Source organism: Lepidochelys kempii, chromosome 6, assembly GCF_965140285.1.
Source record: "Lepidochelys kempii isolate rLepKem1 chromosome 6, rLepKem1.hap1, whole genome shotgun sequence".
In the NCBI taxonomy this organism is placed as follows: domain Eukaryota; kingdom Metazoa; phylum Chordata; order Testudines; family Cheloniidae; genus Lepidochelys; species Lepidochelys kempii.
Window position 1 is genome coordinate 95,388,706 of NC_136385.1, and position 25,867 is coordinate 95,414,572.

The 25,867-nt window shown below is 42.3% G+C and overlaps 1 protein-coding gene across 2 annotated transcripts; it reads right to left on the reverse strand.

Moving 5' to 3' along the window:
• Positions 1–7,805: 7,805 nt before the first annotated feature.
• On the reverse strand, positions 7,806–25,085 carry DIO2 (iodothyronine deiodinase 2). Of its 2 annotated transcripts, none has more exons than XM_073349329.2 (2): positions 24,327–25,085; positions 7,806–13,670 (listed from the first exon to the last, which is right to left on the reverse strand). In XM_073349329.2, the coding sequence occupies exons 1-2, from the start codon at positions 24,546–24,548 to the stop codon at positions 13,086–13,088; spliced, it is 807 nt and encodes a 268-aa protein (XP_073205430.1). In that variant the 5' UTR covers positions 24,549–25,085; the 3' UTR covers positions 7,806–13,085. The 2 variants fall into 2 exon arrangements, with proteins under 2 accessions (XP_073205430.1, XP_073205431.1); XM_073349330.1 differs by having other exon boundaries at positions 13,098–13,670.
• Between the last annotated feature and the right edge of the window lie 782 nt (positions 25,086–25,867).

Below are 25,867 nucleotides of genomic sequence, written 5' to 3' on the forward strand. Positions count from 1 at the left end.
TCTTATCTATTTACCTGGACTCAAACAAAGCACAAAAAAATAAAGCTCAAATAGTTCATCTGGATTAGATTGTTCTGGAGTTATAAATGTTTAAATCACTGAAACAGCCTGTTCACCTCTGTAGGGGGAGAGAATGTGAAATTGATTAAAACATTTGAAACATAAAACTAAAAACATCCTCCTCTGCAGCCTGGCAGACAGTTGAAACTTACCTTGTCCTGCTCCCTGATTTCTGCTGGTTTTGCTCTGAAATGTCCCCTACAAGTGAACATCTGTGGCGCAAGCAAAGGAGAGCTTACTCCATGGATGTGCCCTGGACCACAGCCCTCTTCTCAGGTATCTCAAGAGTTTGTGATCTCCCTCTACAAACAAAGGAGAAAGGAAGAGAGAAACAGTTTACAGTCTCTAAGGACCATCTTGTGCCCTCAGTACGTCTATCAACTTCCCATTGACATGGGCCATGTTGTAGTCCTTGTGGTGCATGGTTTCCCTTTCATTTATTTGCCTTGGCAACTCTCATCTTGGAAACGTAGCCAGCCATCTGCAATGAGTACCTGGGGAAGCACTCCCTTGATCTTTTTACAGCAAAACAATTACTGGAAGCTTTATATGTAATTTCAAAAACTGATAGTCCAATGGAAGTTATCATCTGACAGCTGTTTATCATGGATAGGTGTCCACATCCTGGAGACCACTATCATAATTGACACTAAATGCAGCAGGCTGACAAAAGACTGAACAAGGGCAGTCTCCTGACCAAAGACTGAACAAGTCTCCTCCATCCCTAGGTGAAATGGTTTCTTTCAGATCAGGATTAATGCTTATTGCTGAGACAGTGAGTAGGGGGTGGGTGGGAAGATTGTACTTCCCCTGCCATATCTTCCACATGGCTAAACAAAGCAATTCAGTCTTTAAGGCTGTCAATCAGCACCTTTCCCAACACCAGATTCACATATAATAAATGAAAGGGTTCATCCCAATCTGTTCAACAGGCTATGCTTGCTTGAGACCAGTTTATATAAACATACATCAGAGATGGTCTGGGGTACTGAATACTGCCTCAGCACGTGGGGTGGACTAAATGAACTCATGAGATCCCTATCATTTCTATAATTCTGATTCTCTAGCTGGACAGTTCTCCAGTACTATGGTATGATATAGTAGGTCTGTATCATTATATGATGGAGTTTCCATTAAAGACACTAAGGAAACTTCAGCTGATGCAATCTGCTGCTCTTTGCATCATATAATGATACCACTATATTGTCTAGTGCTACTGGAGGACCTTATACCTAGAAAAAGAGGTGCTGCTGGTAAGCAGGAGAAACATCTGAAGAGCAGGGCTGACTACTGTTGATGTGCCCCTACGACTGAGGTAATGTGCCCAACCTTTGTCAGAGAGGTTTCTCATATGGAGATACTTCTGGATCCCCAGTTACTCCTAGATTCTCAGGCATTATCAATGGCTAATACACTCTTTTCCACTTGAATTTAGACTGACAAGTGTGAATTGTTTTTCGGTTGTGAATCTTGCCTCCACCATCCAGGCCTTCATGACGCAAGTCGTGTTTTCGTCCATCCTCCCCGTGGAAGGAAAAGGCCTGGGTACAGACCGTCGAATCGTGGAAGTCAACGAATGGCTACGCAGGTGGTGTCGGAGAGAAGGCTTTGGATTCTTTGACCATGGGATGGTGTTCCAAGAAGGAGTGCTAGGCAGAGACGGGCTCCACCTAACGAAGAGAGGGAAGAGCATCTTCACAAGCAGGCTGGCTAACCTAGTGAGGAGGGCTTTAAACTAGGTTCACTGGGGAAAGGAGACCAAAGCCCTGAGGTAAGTGGGGATGTGGGATACAGGGAGGAAGCATGAGCATGAGAACGTGAAAGGGGAGGGCTCCTGCCTCATATTAAGAAAGCAGGACAAACAGCAAGTTATCTCAAGTGCCTATGCACAAATGCAAGAAGCCTGGGAAACACGCAGGGAGAACTGGAAGTCCTGGCACAGTCAAGGAATTATGATGTGATTGGAATAACAGAGACTTGGTGGGATAACTCACATGACTGGAGTACCGTCATGGATGGATATAAACAGTTCAGGAAGGACAGGCAGGGCAGAAAAGGTGGGGGAGTTGCATTGTATGTAAGAGAGCAGTATGACTGCTCAGAGCTCCGGTATGAAACTGCAGAAAAACCTGAGTGTCTCTGAATTAAGTTTAGAAGCGTGAGCAACAAGGGTGATGTCATGGTGGGAGTCTGCTATAGACCACCAGACCAGGGGGATGAGGTGGACGAGGCTTTCTTCTGGCAACTAATGGAAGTCACTAGATCGCAGGCCCTGGTTCTCATGGGAGACTTCAATCACCCTGATATCTGCTGGGAGAGCAATACAGCTGTGCACAGACAATCCAGGAAGTTTTTGGAAAGTGTAGGGGACAATTTCCTGGTGCAAGTGCTGGAGGAATCAACTAGTGGCAGAGCTCTTCTTGACTTGCTGCTCACAAACTGTGAAGAATTAGTAGGGGAAGCAAAAGTGGATGGGAACCTCGGAGGCAGTGACCATGAGATGGTCGAATTCAGGATCCTGACACAAGGAAGAAAGGAGAGCAGCAGAATACGGACCCCGGACTTCAGAAAAGCAGACTTTGACTATCTCAGGGAACTGATGGGCAGGATCCCGTGGGAGAATAACATGAGGGGGAAAGGAGTCCAGGAGTCCAGCTGGCTGTATTTTAAAGAATCCTTATTGAGGTTACAGGGACAAACCATTCCGATGTGTAGAAAGAATAGTAAATATGGCAGGAGACCCAGCTTGGCTTAACAGTGAAATCCTTGCTGATCTTAAACACAAAAAAGAAGGTTACAAGAAGTGGAAGATGGGACAAATGACCAGGGAAGAGTATAAAAATATTGCTCGGGCATGCAGGAGTGAAATCAGGAAGGCCAAATCACACCTGGAGTTGCAGCTAGCAAGAGATGTCAAGAGTAACAAGAAGGGTTTCTTCAGGATTGTTAGCAACAAGATGTGGAAAAAGCTAATGTACTCAATGCTTTTTTGCCTCTGTCTTCACGAACAAGGTCAGCTCCCAGACTGCTGCACTGGGCAGCACAGCATGGGGAGGAGGTGACCAGCCCTCTGTGAAGAAAGAAGTGGTTCAGGACTATTTAGAAAAGCTGAACGAGAACAAGTCCATGGGGCCGGATGCGCTGCATCCGAGAGTGCTAAAGGAGTTGGCGGATGTGATTGCAGAGCCATTGGCCATTATCTTTGAAAACTCATGGTGATCGGGGGAGGTCCCGGATGACTGGAAAAAGGCTAATGTAGTGCCCATCTTTAAAAAAGGGAAGAAGGAGGATCCTGGGAACTACAGGCCAGTCAGCCTCACCTCAGTCCCTGGAAAAATCATGGAGCAGGTCCTCAAGGAATCAATTCTGAAGCACTTAGAGGAGAGGAAAGTGATCAGGAACAGTCAGCATGGATTCCCCAAGGGCAAGTCATGCCTGACTAATCTAATTGCCTTCTATGACGAGATAACTGGCTCTGTGGATGAGGGGAAAGCGGTGGACGTGTTTTTCCTTGACTTTAGCAAAGTTTTTGACATGGTCTGCCCCAGTATTCTTGCCAACAAGTTAAAGAAGTATGGATGATAAGGTGGGTGATGGAATAAGGTGGATAGAAAGCTGGCTAGATTGTTGGGCTCAACGGGTAGTGATCAATGGCTCCATGTCTAGTTGGCAGCCGGTATCAAGTGGAGTGCCTCAAGCGTCGGTCCTCGGACCGGTTTTGTTCAATATCTTCATAAATGATCTGGAGGATGGCGTGGATTGCATCCTCAGAAAGTTTGCAAACGACACTAAACTGGGAGGAGAGGTAGATACGCTGTAGGGTAGGGATAGGATACAGAGGGCCCTAGACAAATTAGAGGATTGGGCCAAAAGAAAACTGATGAGGTTCAACAAGGACAAGTGCAGAGTCCTGCACTTAGGACGGAAGAATCCCATGCACCGCTACAGACTAGGAACTGAATGGCTAGGCGGCAGTTCTGCAGAAAAGGACCTAGGGGTTACAGTGGACGAGAAGCTGGATATAAGTCAACAGTGTGCCCTTGTTGCCAAGAAGGCCAATGGCATTTTGGGATGTATATGTAGGGGTATTGCCAGCAGATCGAGGGATGTGATCTTTCCCTCTATTCGACATTGGTGAGGCCTCATCTGGAGTACTGTGTCCAGTTTTGGGCCCCACACTACAAGAAGGATGTGGAAAAATTGGAAAGAGTCCAGCAGAAGGCAACAAAAATGATTAGGGGACTGGAACACATGACTTATGAGGAGCGGCTGAGGGAACTGGGATTGTTTAGTCTGTGGAAGAGAAGAATGAGGGGGGATTTGATAGCCGCTTTCAACTACCTGAAAGGGGGTTCCAAAGAGGATGGATCTAGACTGTTCTCAGTGGTAGCAGATGACAGAATGAGGAGTAATGGTCTCAAGTTGCAGTGGGGGTGGTTTTGGTTGGATAGTAGGAAAAACTTTTTCACTTAGAGGGTGGTAAAGTATTGGAATGTGTTATCTAGGGCGGTGGTGGAATCTCCTTCCTTAGAGGTTTTTAAGGTCAGGCTTGACAAAGCCCTGGCTGGGATGATTTAATTGGGGATCGGTCCTGCTTTGAGCAGGGGGTTGGACTAGATGACCTCCTGAGGTCCCTTCCAACCCTGATATTCTATGACCTCCACATTTTGTGGTATTGCAATTCATTCTACCTGGGGATTTCCTTAAGGACACTAGGGACGCTTCAGTTGATGCAAATCAGCTGTCATTTGCATCATATAATCAGCCACAGGAATCTTTTCTCAGGAGGCAAGTGCTTTTCATTTACAAACATATTCTACTGATTTCTGGTCTGCATCTCCAGTGAATCTCTGAATGAACCTCAAAGATTTTCTCTTGAGATATCTGACCACTTCTGACCCACAGTGCATCTGCATTTCAGTGCTGGATTCCTCCCAGACAACACCCTCTATTCTGTGCTAAATTAGACTGGTTTTGACAAACAGCTGCTAGGGCAGGGACAGATTAACTCTGGTGCCCTGGGATGAGACTAAAAATGCATCTCGTCTTCCCCCTGCAGTCTACAGGAAGTTAGAAACACACCTATGCCTTGGTGGGCTGTATAGGACATTGGAGCTTAACTCAACAGACAATCACACATCATAGTATATGTGAAAATGGACCCAGCGCTCAAGTTATCAAACAATTTCCAGTGGGGCCTACAGCAAAATGAACAAGAATAAATAAAGGACACATGGAATGACTTACGCATATTACTTTTTCTTTTTAGTTTTCCCCTAGCTACAGACCACGGGTAAATACACCACTAGCTTGGAGACTGAGCTGAAATCATTATGTTTACAACCTAAAATAGATTATGTGTTTTTTTTTGTTTTTCAAATTAAATGATGTGATAAGCACCTTTCAGGAGTTGGGGACTTGAACACTAGGTGTTCTCAGAATGTCTTGCTGCACATTAGTCTCTTTAAAATATATGTAAGCCATTGGGTCATTAATGTGACTGGCGAATTAGCAACAGACAGGCAAAATGTAGTGAGTCCATTAATGCATTGAACCATGGAGGAGATACTGACTTTAGCTAAAATTGATCACTTGTCTGTGATCAAAGTCTTTAGCCAGCAATTAGGTCCTTTGTTTGACGTTTATACTTGGGGAAGATTTATTATGCCAGAAGAATTTTTCTAGTCTTGGTCAAAAAAAAAAATTAAAAAATTGTTCTTGAGCACTGGTCAATCCACCGAGATACTGCTCTGGAAATATTTGGGTTTATAAAGAGGCTTTACTCTAATTGTGTGGTGTAGAACTCTTTTCTCTTGTCCGTAGTGGATAATGTCCCTCCCAGAAAACAAAACTATTGTTCAAAAGATCCCTGCAAATATGTGCAAGAATAAGTTGTTTTAAAATAAATAAAAGTATATGTTAGTCGATACGTACAAGGAGCCTGTTTCTCCTCTGATGTATGTTGGTTTTACCCCAGTAAAAGGCCATTTACTTCTGCAGAGCTGCACCTGTCTTACACTAGTGTGAGATGAATCAGACCTTTTAAGGCATTTCTACTATTATTGTGTTTGTTACTCTTATGTCCCAGGCTTGAAGAGAAGCACCTTAAATCAAAGCACTGAGACTTGATAATGAGAGTAGGTAAACTATGGGCTTTCTCAATAATGCTCACAATGGGAGCTCTGTGAATAAGCATGCCAAGTCCTCTCCTAATGTTTACAGGATTGTTTTAAAAAACCTGGGGTGGATTTTCTAGGAATAGTTTCTTCTTTGGTTGTTCCAAAGCCATGGTCAGGATATTAGAGTGGATGTCCTCAGGAATCATAGAATCATAGAATATCAGGGTTGGAAAGGACCTCAGAAGGTCATCTAGTCCAACCCCCTGCTCAAAGCAGGACCAATCCCCAATTAAATCATCCCAGCCAAGGCTTTGTCAAGCCTGACCTTAAAAACTTCTAAGGAAGGAGATTCTACCACCTCCCTAGGCAACGCATTCCAGTGTTTCACCACCCTCCTAGTGAAAAAGTTTTTCCTAATATCCAACCTAAACCTCCCCCACTGCAACTTGAGACCATTACTCCTTATCCTGTCCTCTTCTACCACTGAGAATAGTCTAGAACCATCCTCTCTGGAACCACCTCTCAGGTAGTTGAAAGCAGCTATCAAATCCCCCCTCATTCTTCTCTTCTGCAGACTAAACAATCCCAGTTCCCTCAGCCTCTCCTCATAAGTCATGTGTTCCAGACCCCTAATCATTTTTGTTGCCCTTCGCTGGACTCTCTCCAATTTATCCACATCCTTCTTGTAGTGTGGGGCCCAAAACTGGACACAGTACTCCAGATGAGGCCTCACCAATGTCGAAGGACAGTGCAGTTAGGTAGGATTAACATTTCAGAGTAGCAGCCGTGTTAGTCTGTATTCGCAAAAAGAAAAGGAGTACTTGTGGCACCTTAGAGACGAACCAATTTATTTATTTATTGTAGCTCACAAAAGCTTATGCTCAAATAAATTGGTTCGTCTCTAAGGTGCCACTAGTACTTCTTTTCTTTTTGTAGGATTTACATTGTTACTACTTTTCTTTTTCAGTAACTTGTTTTGTCCTTTTTCATTCTAGGTGTATTTTCACATTTGGTTTTGGGTACAGTGACTGAGATTTTCAAAACTTGCTGTAACATGTTAACATGTAGTTGGAAAAAGCTAAAAATCAAATATATCCCCAAGTAATGTTGGTCCCGATCCTGTAAGGTGCTGAGCAATCTCATTTTAAGCCGTTCTGTTCATGGGATAACTTCTCAATCAAGCACTGAGTTTTGCTCACTCATTTTGGTGTGCAGTAGATTTTTGCTCTTTAATGCTACCCTTTGAAAATATAGCTGCATGTATACATACTGGATGCATATTACATTGCACACACAAATGCAAGATGCATATGAAAATTTTCACATGCAATGTAGTGTTTTGTGTGCTTTCCTCAAGCTCATATTTTTGGAAATGTTGCTTGTACTGTGCATATTAAACATCATCCTAGGTGTTTTCAAATTGCTCTGTCTTATCTTTCTCAGAAAAAGCTCTAGTCAGAGATTAAACAAAGAAAAACACAGATCCTGACATTTATGTTTTGTCCATATAGGTCGAGATCTAACCATTGCAGGACAGGCCGTTCTATCAAAAAAACAATCATTCATACTTTCACTGACCTGTAGCACTCTATATTTAAAAATAAAAAAAGACCAAAGAAGACAGAATATTTTTGCCTTTAGATTTTATTAAAATACAAGAAAAAAAAAACAAATCTAAAAAGCACACATTCCACAGAGCACCAATATTATAACACATTTTTGCTGGTTCTCCTATGAAGTATATTTCTGACATCTAAACAATGATGCACACACAAACACGTCTCTACCCACAGCACTCAAATGAATGGACATCAAGCAGACCCTCCAAACAGAGACAGCAAAACGCAGAAAGAAATACCAGTGTGATAGCATCTGAACGCCAACGGAGTTAGTTACTCTTTTGTTAGCGGTCTTCATGAGCACACTAGCATCCCTACCTTGCCTTCATCCCCCATCTGTACAGCCCAGAATTCAGGCCTGTAGTTTGCTGCATATGGGTCGTGCATTGATATGGTGTAGAGTCGAACAAAACTGGCCATTATTCCCTACCTGATACCTCTTTTATTGCTTTGGTTATAGTACTGAATGTGTTAAAAATCTTAATCCTACACCCAACAACATATAAAGATCTCACACACACCACTGAGACATTTTTAAGAAGCTTCGTGGATTTCTCCATCTAGTCAACCTTCAGAAGAATAATCGCCTTTAGCCTTTCGAAGTCCTTAGCACAGCTGTTCAGTGACATACATTTTGCCATGCATTTTTCCTTTTTAAATGTGCCGGGCCTGATCCTCCACTGCCTTTCACCTTGTGTCATCATTTACACAAGTACAAAGGAGGAGCAAAAAGCTATAATTCTGGTGGTGTCACTTACACTTATTTTGCAATGATACAAGGCAAACGTCTGTTGAGAATCAGGTCCAAAGTGACTCTGCAGGCATGCTAGGATATTTTTAAAAACAATTAACAATCCCCAGCTACTGTCAAGAGATAGCACTGAATTCCCTATTCTGTGCAGTGACTTTCTGGAATATTTTCAGGCACCAGCCTCTTCTGTGAATTCTATTCAACTTCAGAATATAAAATTTGCCATACTGGAATAAACAATAGTTATTCTGGTCCAGCAGATGCCTTGTTTAAAGGTACAGACAAAGGCAAACCCAACCTCACAATGCACCTGGCCAATTATGCATAATTATGCCAATTATCCCAAGTTAGTAACAAAATTCCTTCCTGACTCTACCTAGCAATCAGTTTACAGCCTAATGACTTTTAATTTTTTTTAATCCTGCTAACATAACTTCAGAAGTTAATCTTACCCATATGTGTCTATTTGTATCATTAATGGTGACATTATTTCATCAATTTTTAAACCTTTTCTAAAAGTTGTGCCCTTTTATATCACCAAAAAATTAAAGGAATTGTATTCAATGTTTCTATTAATCACTTATAAAAGAGAAAACACCTTCTTCTCTTAAGCTAATTTATTTTCTATTGAAAATATCCCCCTCTGCTTTTTGGCCATATGTCTTCTGGAGGGATCAAACCAATTTACAAAATGTATCCCTGTAATGATAACCACAGAGGTTGCCAGCATCTTTGCATTTTGGCCAGGGTCAGAAATTCATGTTGCCAAGAAAGAAAGTTCTGATCCTTGAGGATTGTCTATTTACAGAAGCCAGTTTTATAATCCCCTTGCTGTGCAATGAAAACCCATCTATGAATAACAAGATACTGCACATGAGAGAGTGACAAAATAGTAGAAATCCAAAAAGGAGAAAAAAAGCTATGCGAAATTACGGTGACTTTAGCTATGCAAAGGAGTATTAGAGTTATTAATTCAGACTCCTTCTTGTGATTTTAAGATATGTTTCAACAGTCATATTAGACACTTGGGTTGGCATTTCACAGACAGACAACATAGACAATGCTAAAAGCCCCAGATTGAAGAAAAAGAAAGAAAGAAAGAAAGAAAGAAAGAAAGAAAGAAAGAAAGAAAGAAAGAAAGAAAGAAAGAAAGAAAGAAAGAAAGAAAGAAAGAAAGAAAAGTTTAAGCTTTACAAGGCACATCGGGTTATAGCCTGAAGCAGTTATGGAATGATATCTGAAGAATGGGATAGAAAATAACATTGAAAATATTACATTATTATATATACCCACTGCATGTCTTCATCTGGAATACTATTTTCAGCTCTGGTCACCCTACCTGAAAAAGGTATAGTTAAGCAAAAACAGAAGGAGTCCAGAAATGGGAGGAAATGATAAGAGATATGGACCCATATGAGGGAATTGAAAGATTAGGCTTGTTTTGTTTAGAAAGGACACAAATAAGACTTGCATCAAAAGTATACAAAATAATAAATGGCACACAGAAGGAAAATTGGGTGCCCCTATTTACTCTGTCTCATAATACAAGATCAAGGGGAAATTCAATTAAATTGAAAGGCAACAAATTTGATAAAAGGATTTAAAGCAAAATAAAACACAGGATGTATTTTGATCATCCGGTTCACTGCCACAAGACATAATTGAGCTCAAATTCTTCATAGAATTCCCAAAAAGGACCGGGCATATATATGGATAATGAGGACATCTGCAGTCACACTCGAAAGGATGACAGGTTTCAGAATGGTAGCCATGTTAGTCTGTATCAGCAAAAAGAATGAGTAGTCCTTGTGGCACCTTAGAGACTAACACATGTATTTGGATGCCACAAGGACTCCTCTTTTTTTTTTTTTCTTTTTTTTTTTTACTAGGAAGGATAAAACTTATAAGGGCACAAGCCAATCATTAACTGTCTGTGGTTACGAACAAGTAACTCCTGTGGACAGGTTACTTCAGAATGGTCCAGCATAGGGATTCTTGCACCTTCTTTTAAAGCATCTGGACGCTATTGGAGATAGGATACTGCACTAGATGAACTAGTTATCTGATCCAGTAGGAAATTCCTATGTTTCTGTGTTCATAGGTTTAAGGTGGCTCTCCCACACAGTCATACAAATGTGTAGCAATCTACCGTAATAATTGGTAAGTCATGACCACTTCACTGAATGGTCTGAAAAGTCAGGCTTCGATACCAGAAGGTGGACATTGGAGGAGATGAATATTCAGCCTACATTTTCCATTATTCGTTTTTTTCTTCTTACCTCTTACTAAATACCCTTGGCCCACCCTAAAGACGACAACGGTGTATGTCATCTTCCCTTTTTCCCCCCCTCATCACAAATTACTTAGAGCAGTTATGAAATCTTGAAATACAGGAGTACCATGCTCTTCCGTCCACCCAGCTGAACTTGGCTCTCTGAAGTCCATTCCCCGCCAGTTTCTCTGGGATGCATTACCAAGGTTTGTGTATGCATCCGGGGGGAGGCATGAACCTGGATGCATAAGAAATCACACTCACACAGCTGTCAAAATGTCATGTCTGTGCTTCAAAGAGCCAGATTTTTAAAAAAATGCCATGTGAATTAGCTGAATTGACTCACACCAAAACAAAAGGAAATATGCCATGTGTGATTAAAGGGACACTGTAAAATAGAAATTTCTCTTTTTTTTTTTTTTTTCAGTTCATCCCTGTGTCTGTACTAACATCTCAGATGATTGGCAGGGTAAGAGATTTAATATTCTTCTTTAATTTTCCCCACTTTATGCTGTTTGCTTGTTTTGCATTTCTCTCAGCTTGGACTGTGAAACTAGGCTGGTCAGGTTCACTCTTGTAATTAGTCAGTTTCACTTCCCAATTTTCATGTACTAGCACAATGGAAGCATGTCCATTTGTGTTAGGTTTTGTAAAATCCTTTAATTTTTTACAAAACCTCAACATATTTAAGGCCTAGACTAAGTTGACAGTGTCTCTTTAAATATACTTCGGAATATTCCCCTCAGCCATTCTTGAGAAACCCAGCCATTTGTTACAATTGTTCTTGATAATTCACTCAGTTCATCCTTAACCTCTTCAGAGAAATAAGGTGGTGACTGTGAGACCAGCGTGGTGGGTTTTTTTTTTTCCCCCGAAAGGCTTCTGAGAAGAAGAATGAAACATGAACAAAATGCTATCCTGCCCAACAGAATTGCAGTTACTGAGGCTAAAGACTGTTTAACTTTCCAATGAACTAATATGGCTGTAAACTAAATGCAGGCATTTAGGATAGCAAAAATCAACTTGAGCACTTTAACAGGGTAATCAACTGGACAGGTTTCAATTCCAATGAGGTAAACTGGTGTGTAAGTCCCCCCTGCTCAAAAATATGCCTGCTATGTCAAAAGAAATAAATTACTTTTACTAAAATAAACACAAAATAACCCCTAATTCTCTCTCTCTGCTGTTTCTGTTTAAGAAAGAAAAAGAAGAAAGCACTGATAAATACATTTTTTCAGTTCCACATATTGAAGGCTGGCATCAGCTGAACTCTTCTTTCTTGCCCTGGGCATGAACTATGCGTGTGTATATGTGTGTGTGTGTGTTCGTGACAAACCATCCCACTTTCTGAATTTTCAAAGGCAAAAGTTATAGTTTTATTACACAATCTCTGTTTCTTTCTCCCTCACTCCTTTGATCTTAGGATCTTGCAGCCTCTTTCCTCTGTATCCTTCTTCTCCCCCCCCACCCATCACCTCTTTCCTTCACTCTCTCTCTCACAGTGGTGACCAATGTGCAGCCTGAGAGCCAAATGCAGCCTATGGAGTTTTATGGTGTGGCCTGCTGCCAATATAATTGTTAACATACAGAGGCCTAAGAGTGTGTGTATGTGTGTGTGTACTGTACACACACACAATTGAGAGAAGCTACCTGTAGAGAGTACCAAGAACCACATACAATGTTTCATCTTGTACTGAGCAGGCAGTTTGCACTGCATGGTGGATCTTGCACTCTCTGCTGGGTCATACCTCTGTATCAAAACAGGAAGGCAGCCATAATCCACTCCATTTTTTGCAAATTAATTGAAGGTCTCAGGCTGCTGGCAAGCTTCCTACACAGGCCTCAATGGAAAAATGAGATGGTCCCTGATCAAATACATGAGGTTGCCTCTCCGCAAAATCGCCTTCCAGGAAGCAATGCTTTCTTCTCAACCTAAAGTCAACATGTTGTGAAAAGGGTGGGAGAGAAATCTCATCCCACCACCTTTCATGCACTTTTCACAGTATGAAAAGCACTTTTCACAGCACTTTTCACAGTGGCCTTTTCTGTCCTGTTAACAAGGCAGGAGTAGGGTTGTCTCACACAATTCTCTTTTTATGTGCTGGGTTTATTTATTTATTTTTTTCCTAGCTTGCATTCATTTGACCTTATTATTGAACCTGTTCTCCTGCAACAGGCCCAAAAAGACCTATTGTAAAACTGTGTGTTTTTTTCCCTTTTATATCACTTTAAAGGGACAAGGCTCTTGACACACTTCGCTCATCTTAGGCTGGATTTCATCTCTTGCTGAAGTTTTGCTCCAGCCAAAGCCGGACTTCCTGGAGGTTGTAGAAAAAGGGGCCCTTGCCCCCCAGGTAGGCAATTTTCTGTCTCTGCACAATGCACACTCGCTCGAAGGAGACCCCATAGGCCACATTGGCATTATTGTCCATGCAGTCAGCTACCACTTGGCACTGGGGTGGCAAGGAAAACCGTTCCAGAAGCTGGTGAGCAGCAGCACATCGGTCTTCCTGGTTCCTGTGTTTCCTCACCTCAAACGAGGAGGAAGAGATCCCAGGGGCGGCCCAGCCATCCGATGGGTGAGCCTCATCAATGTAGACCAACAGGAAATCAGCCACACCTGAGAACTCCTCCACCAGCTTGCCGAAGGCCGACAGCTGGCTCGTGAATGGGGGTCAGGTGGCTGAACCAAAGTTAACCACCAGCGGGCGCTCTGAATTGACAAAATCCAGAAGGTGGCACTTGGTTCCATATTTCCCGCCAACACTTTTCCTTCTGATACTGCTGCTGCTGCAGCCATTAGCTATGTGGATCACATTGGAGTTTGGGGCTTCTCCTCCCAATTTCACCTGATGGCAAAACAAATAAAGACATGACGAGTTACTGTGACTTGCTTCCACAGTGTCTTTCATGTTCGCTCTCACTAAACAAACACAGTCAGCTGTTCAGACAACACAGTGTACTCCCTACACAGAAAATGCTGCAAAGATCCTGGTTTTAAGCAAATGATCTGTATAAGACCAGTGTCTTCTCCCATTGCTGTGTTTCTCCTGAAGCAGCATGAGGAGAGAAGAGAGTGTCTAGTGTCTGAAGGAGGTGGATGGTAGTTAGGTGTTCATGGCCTTATCGCTAGATCTGACTCTGACTCACTGTGTGATTGTGGGAAAGTCCTTGCACACATCAGTGCCTCAGTTTTCCCATCTATAAAATGGAGGTAATATGTATGTATCACACAAGGGTGTTGTGAAGATTGACTAAAGACTAAAAGGTGCTCTGAAAGATGTTATGGAATTACAAAGTACTATACTATACTATAAAAGACAATTAATAAGTCCAGGCACTGCAACTCCTGCACATCTCTCCTTGGCATCAAGCTCTATAACAACACCGTAATTGTCTTTTTATTTCCCTGCCAATGTTTCTCTCTTCTCATCTCCTGCCTATCTCATGATGTTCAGAAATAAATACTGTTTTGATTGAATTCATATAGGGCCAAATCCTGAGGTCCTAATCCAGACTGTATTCAGAAAATACACTCTTACTGAAGCTAGCGGGAGTTTCAATTGAGTAAGAACTCTAAGGACTTCTGAATTTGGCCCACAGAGGTCATCACAGATTTTACTACCAAGCGTTGCCTCCTGAAAAGCCAGAACCAGTAAGAACCAGAGTTGAAAGCAGAATGCTCAGCTGATGTGGGGAAAAATCTTCTCCATTACAGCTAAAATCCAGCAATGAGCACATTGTAGGTACAGGGATGTCCACCTCTTCACCTGAAACCTAACTGTCCCTCATAATTATATGATCATTCATGGTTCAGTTCCACTTTCTCAAAGGGTAATTGACACTGAACCTGTTCTTCCTTTCCCCTAAAAAGAAAAGGAGTATTAGTAGCACCTTAGAGACTAACCAATTTATTTGAGCATAAGCTTTCGTGAGCTACAGCTCACTTCATCGGATGCATTCAGTGGAAAATACAGTGAGGAGATTTATATACACACAGAACATGAAAAAATGGGTGTTATCATACACACTGTAAGGAGAGTGATCACTTAAGATGAGCTATTACCAGCAGGAGAGCGGAGGGGAGAAAACCTTTTGTAATGATAATCAAGGTGGACCATTGACTCTCTCTTCAAGCCAACAGATTTTATGGGAATTTTTACTGTTGTATTTAATGCTACTGGAACATATAGCTAATTAAAGAAGTTCCCAACGTGCCTGTGAGGTAGATGGGCCTCATTTTGCCCAAATTTTTCCAGTTTTACTTTGGAAAAATATTATGAATGAACATTTTTTGACCAGCTTTATACTCATCAATACATTTGAGGAAAACCACAATCTGCTTATGAATATTATGTGGGCGGAAAAAGAGGCTATATTCACTGAGTAAATTCCTCTTTCCCAACTCTGCATTCAGCTCTACCAAATGCCACTTTCAATGTATAGATTCCTAAAGCCTGGAGGGAAAAATCAAAATTGTTTCAATTGGACATTAGTATAATAGTGCCCTTCAATTATTACTTCACATTGGTGCCAAGGGTGTTAGCATGTGTGACTGTTCTCCAACAATGCAAGGGTGTTCTCTGTGCCTCCCACAGGAAGAGTATTCCTTGCAAACCAAAAAGATGAGGTTTAGAGACAAAATAAAAACTGGTTCCATGACACCCTGTAGACAAAAAAGCAGCCAAGATATTCCCCGGTGTGGCTAACCTCATTTTATTTCCCACAGCCACAAGAAAGTCTAACGGCAATGGGGTACCTATCATGTTAATTTTTGCTTCAAGGAGAGCTTGTGTTTGCCGCTTTGTCTTTAATGAGACATCCTTGCCAAGCAGGCATTCACAAGGCATTTTCTCCTCCTGCAGAGGAGTAATTAGGTCGGTGCCTCATTCCATGCCAATGTTAGCCACTCCAAAAACCCAACCCTGCCCAGTCATTAATGCTTAAACACAAGCAGCAACATCTCCGCTAATTGGTCTTGATGAAGTTCTGACGTTCCCAAAGGGCCTCTTCATTTCACCAAACTCAGGAACGGGATTGACACAGGATGACAATATCATCCTCACTGATCATCTGCATTGTGGGACTTTTCTGTTCTCTTTGTTGTCATTATTTATTACAGAAAGGAAAAAAATAGCTATTGGAAAAAAATTGACGCAATGAAAATGCCTATCAAAAAAGCCACATAATAGTCAGCCGAACTGCTTTTGAAATCTTACACAAAAGCTGGCAAAAGATATGTTCTAAGAAACAAACCAGCAGAACTTCTCTCACATGCAATAACTCTGGCTCCAGCATTCATATAATCACGCACTTCTGTGCTGACTATTTAGTCAGTCAACGCTGGCCTTATGGGTCCCAAGCTGAGGTGGATGATCCTGCTTTCAGAGGACAGCAAGCTAGCCCATGAACGGTGAGCCCCCCCCCATCTCCACAAGCAAAGGGATCTCCCCACCTCAAAGCAATAACGTGCACTCATTTGACTGCTCTGATACGGGGCATCTTGTTCTGGAGTGTTGTGTGCAGTGGAAAGGGGGAGCAACACTAGTGCTGCTTTAGCATGTCGACTGCAAAATGAAGGGGAAGGGGAGGAAAAGAAAGACCTATTCATAAACCACAAGCTGGAAACAGAACATACTACCAACTTTGTTGTACATTTTACGCACGGCCTGGGAAAAGCCCCATAGACAAAACATCATCTCCTCATTTATTTTCTTTTTGCTTTGCTTTTTAACAGATCTAACGTATCCCTCTTGGGATCCTGCGCACTGAAAAATTGCTTTTGTGCCCCACATCAGGGATTTTCGAACCACTGGCCAGGCTCATCAGGCTACATCAGCTCCCTAAAGAATATAGGTGTTGCCAGATAATTAATTAGTCATTTAAATATGGACACGCTGTATTAGGAATTGGAGCCCAGTTACTGGCTATGGACAGAACCCCCTGAGCTCTTAACTCCATTTCAAGTTCTTCTCTTTGCTTTGATTCTATTCAGTAAAATGCTGCCCCAGAAGAGCCTGTCATTTCTCAGAGCCTCATCCAGATGTTTGTCAGGCTCTGGCAGCAGGGTTATTCAGTATTAGTATTATTTGCTTTTTTACAAGACCCAAAGTTGTGTAGGAATCCCACACTGCATATAAATCACCTAAGGTCCCTTCCTGGAAGAGTATACATTAATGTCCACTGTTCATTCACCACAGGGAAGAGGGCATTTGCTTTTAGAACAGTGTGTACAAGATGGGGAGAACAGGGGACGCTGGATTTCATCAGTGCTCTTGCTCTTTATTTAGGTTCAGGTCTGTGAGGCTGAGAGAGGAATGGGGGAGAAGAAGAATTAAAATGACAGTCCTAATAAAAATCATTGGCCAAACCCTCCCCTCCTTACTCACTTAGGGACAAACTATGACTGGCCCATATATGAGAATACACTGCAGGGGGAATCACATAAGGAGTCCTCGCTTCCCACATAAGGACCTGGCAGAATTCCACTTCTACTCCCTCTATATTCCCCTAGGGGCACATAATGCTCCAAAGACAGGTGAGAGTAAACCATGGGGAAGCAGGACCATGGAGTGTAGTGGCCTTGTGAGTCAAACACGGCTCTGCACCACCCCTAATTTTGGGCTGTATGTACAAGATGTGACTGAGGTCTTCATTATTATTATTTGTTAACAATATTGTCCAGGTAAAGGGGCATTTGGGGAAGAGTTGGCAGCCCGACTTCCCGATTCTGGAGTTCAAGCCCAAGCCCTGTAGAGTTTGGGTTCCCAATACTGAGGGGAAGGTTTAGTTATTATTAGTAGTAGTAGTAGTTTTAAGTTTCTTTTATCATCATTTGTGCTTGAAAATTTCAGTGAAAATAATTTTGCTAATGTTACATTTTGTAAAATCAGTGCTATTAATACAGGTTTGGGGGGACAAATATTTTTAAACACTACACAATGCTTACATTTGGGACCTAAAACTATTTGACAATTCCTTTTTAGTACAGGGCTTATTTCATAAGTTCCTCTTATTGCCATAAAATTCAAAGAAAGACACTTCCTTACTCTCCAGGTCAAAATAAACAAAGATGATGAGTAAATAAGGGTTCGGGCTAAGAGGTCTTTGCTCTACTGTCTGAAAAGCCTCCCAAAGTAGCATTGTAACCCAGTGCTTTGCTGAAAAGCTGACCAATAGGAAATGGGGCACTTGCTCTTTATACTACCTTTGCAAATATTGCACTGCAATGTTGCAGAACACCATTGAGCAATCCATGTTGTCAGAAGCTGTCATACCCTTCCAGATGTTGAGCTGCATGCTGGTGCTTCTAGGAATGAGTACACCTATTACATGGGAAGAGGGCCATGGGTTTGATGGTATGTCTGATGATTTAACTGAGCTTCCATCAGAGCTCATAGCACTGGTTTAATCTACTATTAAATCAAGAGATGGGCCCGTCCCCTGAAGATTGGATCCAGATCCAAACTTTCTCTAAATTCTGGAGTCTTTATGTGAGAGCTTGCTTTTGGTTCAACCCTTTTTAGAGACAGGAAAGAACTGCACACATAAACTTAGCTATCAATCCATCAATCAAACTATTTATATCATTCTGATCACTGTAGTATTGGGGAGAGAGAGAGAGAGAATGTCTTCTGACATTCCAAATAATATAGCTGCTTCAATCAAATTCCATTTAAAACACAATCCAAATATAGAATTATCCCTCAAAATTACACTGGTGCGGAGGTGCAGAATAGGCAATATTCAATCTTGGACAAGTGACAGGTTTAAGACCCTACTTCCTGCTACCCTTTGAGGACTAGAAATGAAAACTATAAATCACTGGACAGTGAGCTTCATAGCTTTCTAATGGAATACCCATTCTTAACTTTGCAATGGAATTTTTCCATTGTCCTCTTGTTATAAACTATTATTGCATGCAGCAGCAGAAACTTGAGGCAGCCTTTTGGTTAGGACATTATCACCAGGGAGGATCTAGTAGCAAAAATAAAAGACTTTAACATCCTCAGTGGGCAAACAATAGATACTTTGATTTATTTGTTTAGCAAATGTACAGCATTCTCTTACACTGGAACATTTTACATAAGATCTCATTTCCCTCCTCCCTCCACCCTCTCCCCCCAGAAAAATAGGAACAACTGAGTAATTCTCTGATGTTTGTTTGTTTGTTTATTTTCTCATGCACATTTTATCTGTGATTAGAATATTTCTTACAACTTCCTGAGTTCTGGTTTCTGATTTGAACATCTGCCAGATTAATTGTTGATAGTGACTACGCTGTTCCCGCTTGACGATTTATATAACACCCTCCTTATTCTCCTCCAACGAGGAAGCAGGGCCACGGGGTGTAATAGCCTTATGAGTCAAACATGGCTCTACACCACCCCTAATTATGGACTGCACGTACAAGATGTGTTGCAAAGAGAGGTTCTTTAGAATAAGGCTAACTATTATAATGGGAGTTAACAGAGCTAGCAGACTAGGCTTCATCTCAGAGAAAGCTGAGGGTGCTTTTTATTATTTGGACACTGCTTTCTACTCTTAACTGTTCTGTAGTGTTGCTGTGTGCTGTTTACAAACAGCTGTGTTCCCCCATAGAAACGGTGAGTGAAATGATTACTAGGAAAACATGTATATCTCTCTGCATGCATACACAGAGAGAAAGAGAGAGTTTGGGGGATATTTATATTGCTTCTGAATTAATTATATAGGTCATCCATATGAGTGACAATAAAGCATTTATTTCACATCACATCAAGTATACTCTATGTGCCTCATATTTTACAGAAATGCAGAAAGCCTGTTATAGAAGGATTGAAAAATGTTATTGGAACAATATTTAACTCTTCTGTTGGTAAGGGCATATGCCTTAGCATCATGATGAATTCAGCTGTTTAGCGTCCACAAAAGGAGATTAAAATGTTAACTAACATATTTAAAACACTTTTAAAATAACCTAAAATAGCTTTCTTATACATAAAAGGTTTACAGTTTTGAGGTCCAACATTTGGGATCTTCCAGAACTAGAAGCAAGTCCCATCAGAAAGATAGGAATAACAAGTACAAATCTGGGTGTAATGTACTATGTCAGGGGGGGCAAACTTCTTGGCCCGAGGGCCACATCTGGGGATGGAAATTGTATAGCGGGCCATGAATGCTTACAAAATTGGAGGTTGGAGTGTGGGGGGTGAGTAAAGGCTCCAGCTGGGGGTGCAGGCTCTTGGGTGGGACAAGAAATGAGGAGTTCAGGGTGTGGGAGGGGGCTCTGGGCTGGGGCAGGGGGTTGGGGTATGGTGTGGGAGGGGGCTCCGGCTGGGGGTATGGGTTTTGGGGTGGAACTGGGGATGAAGGGTTGGGGGTACAGGAGGGTGCTCCGGGCTGGGGCCAAGGGGTTCAGAGGGCAGGAGGGGGATCAGGGCAGGGTTCAAGATCCAGGTGGCACTTACTTGAAGCAGCTCCCAGAAGCAGCAGCATGTTCCCCCTCCGGCTCCTACACAGAGGCACAGCCAGGTGGCTCAGTGCACTGCCCCATCCGCAGGCGCTGCCCCTGCAGCCAGTGGGAGCTGCGGGGGTGGCACTTGGGGCAGGGGCAGCATGCAGAGCTCCTGGCTGCCCCTATGCATAGGAGCCAGAGTGGGGACATGCCACTGCTTCCGGGAGCCACGCGGAGCCATGGCACACATGGAGCGGAGCAAGCCCCCAGCTGGAGCACTGGAGCAGCGCAAGCCCCAGAGCCCACTCCCCAGCAGGAGAGTGCTGGATTAAAACATATGAAGGGCCGGATGCAGCCCCCGGGCCGTAGTTTGCCCACCCCTGTACTATGTGCTTGTCTACATGGCGATTGACCAGAATAGCTCCCCGTGCAGGCACTGTTCTGAAATAAAAGTCACTTTATTCTGCAATCATTAGTGCACTTCCAAGCCAGAGTAATTATTCTGGAATAAAATCATTTTTGTTCTGGAATAGTATCCACACATGGAATTATTCCAGAATAGCTATTACGGACTAGTTTATTTCACAATATCCATGCTAGTCAATTTTCCCCTGTAAATTCTTTTTAAAAATTTCAAAGGTAACTAATTTGTTTGGAGAGGTAGTGTGTCTAGTGGCTAGAGTACTGGGTTGGGAGACAGGAGACCTGAGTTCTAGTCTCAACTCCACCAGTGGCCTGCTGGGTGACCTTGAGCAAGTTACTTCACCTCTTTCTGACTCAGTTTCCCCCTTTGTAAAATAATACCTTTGTAAAGTGCTTTGAAATTTACGGATGAAGAACAGCACTACATTACAGCTAGGTAGTATTATTACTAGACTGGGTGCTGGGACTGGGTGCTCTTGGTTTCATTCCAGGTTCTTCCACTGTCTTTTTGTGTGGCTTTGGTCTACTTCAACTAGCTGTGCCTCAGTTTTCCCATCTGTAAAATGGGGTTTACATACCTCACAGAGAGTTTGTGCGTTTACTTACTATTCGTAAAATGCTCTGAGATGCTCATTTGACACGCGCTATGTAACTGCAAAGTATTATTACTAGTGAAGAAGGCCCTTATTCAGAAAGGCAGTTAAGCACATGCCAAATGTTAGGCATATATTTAAATCTGATTGACATCTACCCCCTCTGCCCAGCTGGATTTGGGAATACAGCAGTTAAGTGGTTCTGACATGTAAAATCCGTTTCAGGACTTGGAAAACTATACATTTGTGGAGAGTTCCTGGTGAACACTCTTTAGGTTCATGCATTTCGCTGTTTTGCATTGTTTGTTCACATTTATGCCACAGAGCTGCAGACGTTTGGTCTCCTGTGGACTTTATCAGAGCAAATTAGCTTTCAATTTAACTAGCTTTTTTTCTCCCTTCCCCTGCAGAAGTGGCAGGAGACTCCCAGAGATTCATATGCAAGCAATTTACAACCTACTCCTCTTCCATTCTTAATACTGACCTTCAATGTATCGTGTCTCCTCTAAAACTTGGCTCTCATACTCACCTCTGCCTCTACAACAGTCAGGAATCTTCAGTGTTCTTTGGGCCTCATCACTGAAGTCAACAGGAATCTTTCCAATGATATCTATCGTTACTCAATCAGGTGCTTTGTGAAGGCACTGTGAGCCTTTCCTTAAGAGTCACTGCTGTGAAGGAATCCCCACCCCACACCCGCTGCCCCCTTTTGAGACGGGGGGGGGCGGGGTAAAATACTGGCCCTATTGAAGTCAATATGAATTTTGCCATTGACTTCACTGGGACCAGGATATCGCCCTACATGATATGCTTGACATGTTCTAGGCAGTTTAAAGGTAAAATAAAAGGCTTTTTATTACCTTCTAAGCCCTGAAGTTAAGATTTGAGTCTCTTTGCTAACACCAGTGAAGAGCTACCCACTCCTTCAGGTGTCAGTGATGCCATCAGTAGAAGATGAGGAAACACTGAATCATGAACTCAGCTCTTGGCAGGAATGGAAAGACGGAAGCAATTTAATGGCTTTCTTTTAAAGTGCATTATGCATCATTTGAACGTTGATGTAACTTACTACAGAAGTTAAAGAGTTTTCATATATATAAGGCTTTTTGGAGACTTTTAAAACATTTCCATTCACCTTCAGGAAGCTAGTGAAAGTGTGAGCCTTCTCCCAATGTGAGGCACAATGTTCAGAGCCCAGGCCTAGGAGCTGGGAATACATGAGTGCTAATCACAGCTCGGCTACTGGTTTCCTCTGTACTCATGATCAAGTCGCATGTTCATCTTTCTGTCTCACTTCCCCAAGCAGCAAAATGGGAATAATGACGTTTAGCAGCCTACTTCACAAGGGCACGGAGACATTTATTTAGTTAATATCTGAAGTGTTTTGGAGATTAAAGTGTGATAGAAGTTATTAGAATTCTTATATTTTACAAATATTTGATTTGTATTGTGGTGAGTTAAGGAGTTGATTGCGGTTGAGATAGCTAAAATAATTTGTATGTTTTATATATAGAAAATTATGTACATGAGTTTCAGGACATGCAATTGGTGCTATATATCAAACTAAATCAGTAACTAAGCACCACTGTCAGCAGCTCCCGACAGCTCTACTTAAGAGTAAATATATAATGCTATTGTAGGGGGAGGAGAAGTAACACAACAAGAAATATTTTCAGCAGATATATAGCTATGGTTCAGACAGGATACAAGAGATAATTAACCTAAGTCCATCAAATGGGTTTCTGTTTTTAAATAATCTTAATAAAACAGCACATTCCAATAAACTGATCACAAGGCTGCGAGACAGCAACTTCTGGTTTCTAATCCCAGCTTTGCTTCGTAGACCTTGTCTAAATTAATACTTAGTTCACAGCAAGTCATGGTGTGAATTTACTCTGCACTAGCCTGATGCAAGCTAAGTGTCCACCTGAACACTCCTGCCACACACTAAAATTTCCCTAGTGCACTTTGGTCTATCCCTCTTTGAAATGGAAGCAGATTACAGAGCACTGGGGAACTTTTAGTACATGGTAGCTGGGTCCACATGGATTCTTGGTGCTAAGTAGGCTAGTGCAGGGTATATTCACGCCCCAGTTTGCTGCAAACAAGGCATTTGCATAGACAAGCCCTTACCTGCTGGATAATCTGGAGCAAAATCCTTAATGTCTCAGTGCCTCAGTTTCCCAATCTATCAAGTGGGGATACAGTTACTTTCAGGGGTTTTATCCAGACTCATTAGTTAATGTTTGTGTGGAACTTGGAAAGAGCATGTGTTGTGTAACTGCTATTAGCATTATTAACCAAAATCACCAGCGGACCAAATTCAGTGATGAATCCTGGTCACGTGCCACTTGAGGCACATTGTGCATGTGGCTAAGAAGAAGACCAGGCAACTGTCCCTCAGCTGGTTACAGGTTTATTTTTAAGCTTTGTCATGTCCTGTTTTCACCACTTTCATAAGAGAAAAGGGACTCTCTTTTTAAAAACCTACTCACACTGTCACTGTGCCCTCCTTCCCAATACAAAAATTAACAGATGAGCTGAATAAAAGTGATGATACAATGATATAGGGTTATGTTTAATCCTTTGCTATCTTGGGCATTCAGATCACCTTGAGATGTTATTTAAAGACCTAATTTTGTATAACTTCTGAAGATATTGCACTGGTTAAATGGTTGACAAAAGTATTTAATAATGTTCAGCGCTTATATAATATGTTTCATCCAACACCCTCAAAGCACTTTACAAAGATAAGTACCATTATCCTCCCGGTACAGCTAGAAAAAGGGAGGCAGGGAAAAGTTAAATGACTTGGCCCTAAATTGCACAGGGAGACAGTGGCAGAGGAGGACACAGAACCAAGGTCTGTTAAATCCCAGTCCCCTGCCCTCCTGAAGAACAGCTGTTTTCCACTCCCCCTAATGCCAAACCAAACTCTAGCTTTGGCAGGGCACAAAGGGGAAACATCGTGCAGAGCGCACAGCTCCCCCCCGCCCCCCGGAACGGGGGTGCCTTTTCTTACCTCCTCTCCGTCCCCCTTCCCACCTACCCACCTGTTTGTAGGCATCCAGAAGGAAGCTATTCCAGACGCAGCGGAGCCCCTCCGAGGTCAGCATTCTTCGCCACTCGCCACGCGCCGCTTTAGACCGACTCAGCAGCAGCACCATGTGCTTCAAGAGGATCACAGAGTCGTAGAGTGCAAGAAAGAGGCAATTGGAGAAAAAAACCGGCAAGATCTGAAGCGCGATCAGCAAATCCACGCTTAACAGACCCATCTTCCCTGCTGCTGCTCCCCAACGGGTTCCCTTCAGCTCCCTTGTTTGCCCTGAACACTCATTTAAAAAATAAGATAAAATAAAATCAAAGGCATTTTTTAAAAACTCATCAGCCCCCTCCACCTCCCGCCTCTTTCTCTCAGCGGCCGCAGGGATGATTAAATATACTCAAGCTGGTCAAAACCATAACTCAGCGTGAAATTCATTCAGTTCTGAGCTGCTTTTCCTTTTTCAGAGACTAAAATGTTTCCCTTATGCAATAGCCCTTTTGAGCCCGTTAAAGACAGAGACAGCTGTGCTTCCACTTCCCTGCAGTTATACAATTTAAGCAGAGATCGTTCACTTTCCTCTCCTGTCCCATTGTTTCTCAGCTATTTAAGCACTAAGCAGACCTCTAATTTCTGTGTCACCGGTGTTACCAGGTGCAACGCTACTTTTTTTTTTTTTAAGGTCTTTGTACACAAACTTTCTGTTCCTCTCTCCGTGTGCCCCTGTCTCCCTCCTCTCTCTCGCTATCTGTCTGTGGTGCAAAGTGCTTTCCCTCTGGAGTCCTAGCCTGCTTCCCTGAAGCCTTTTATACATTCCCTGGCTAATTGCTGCAATACAGAAATGAAACCCTAATCTTGGTAAAGATCTTGACGTCAATGTAAAAGAGGGCTTTACTTTGGCCAGGGCTGCTGTGAATAGAAAAGTGAAATTCTCAAAACTTTTTTTTTTAAGAGAAGAGAAAAGAGAGAGAGAGGGAGGGAGGGTGGAACTTTGCTTTGTTGTTGAAAAGGAGAGGAGGGAAATCGCAATATGCTGCTGGCTGCTCTTAAGAAACGCTTTCAAACTTTGGAAAAAGTATTTTCATATGACATGGAAGATAATCCAGCTACACAGGCTTCTGCTGTTGTTTTCTCTTGAGTTTCTCCCCCCCCCCCCTCCCCCGCCTTGCCCTTTTGTCTTTTCCAGGAAGGTGTGTGAGTTGATGCATCCCTAGAAAGGGGATATTTCTGTATATTTCCCTTCCACTCCCATTGAGTACAATGTGTATGGTGTTTTAAATATCTTTTGTTGTCTTCTCGGTATTTAAGGAAACATAAGAAAACACCCAGGACTGACTTCATCTGCTAGTGTGTAAGATAGAGAGAGAGAGAGAATATGCTTTCCGATGAGTTTTGTTGAAGTTGAAGTTCCTGACTGAAAAGATAATGGGCCAGATCCACAGCTGGTGTAAATCAGCATAGAGCCATTGACTTAAAATGGGGGCACATTTACATCAGCTAAGGATTTGGCCCAATGTCAATAACTCTTTTTTTAGTTCAAAGTCTCTCAGA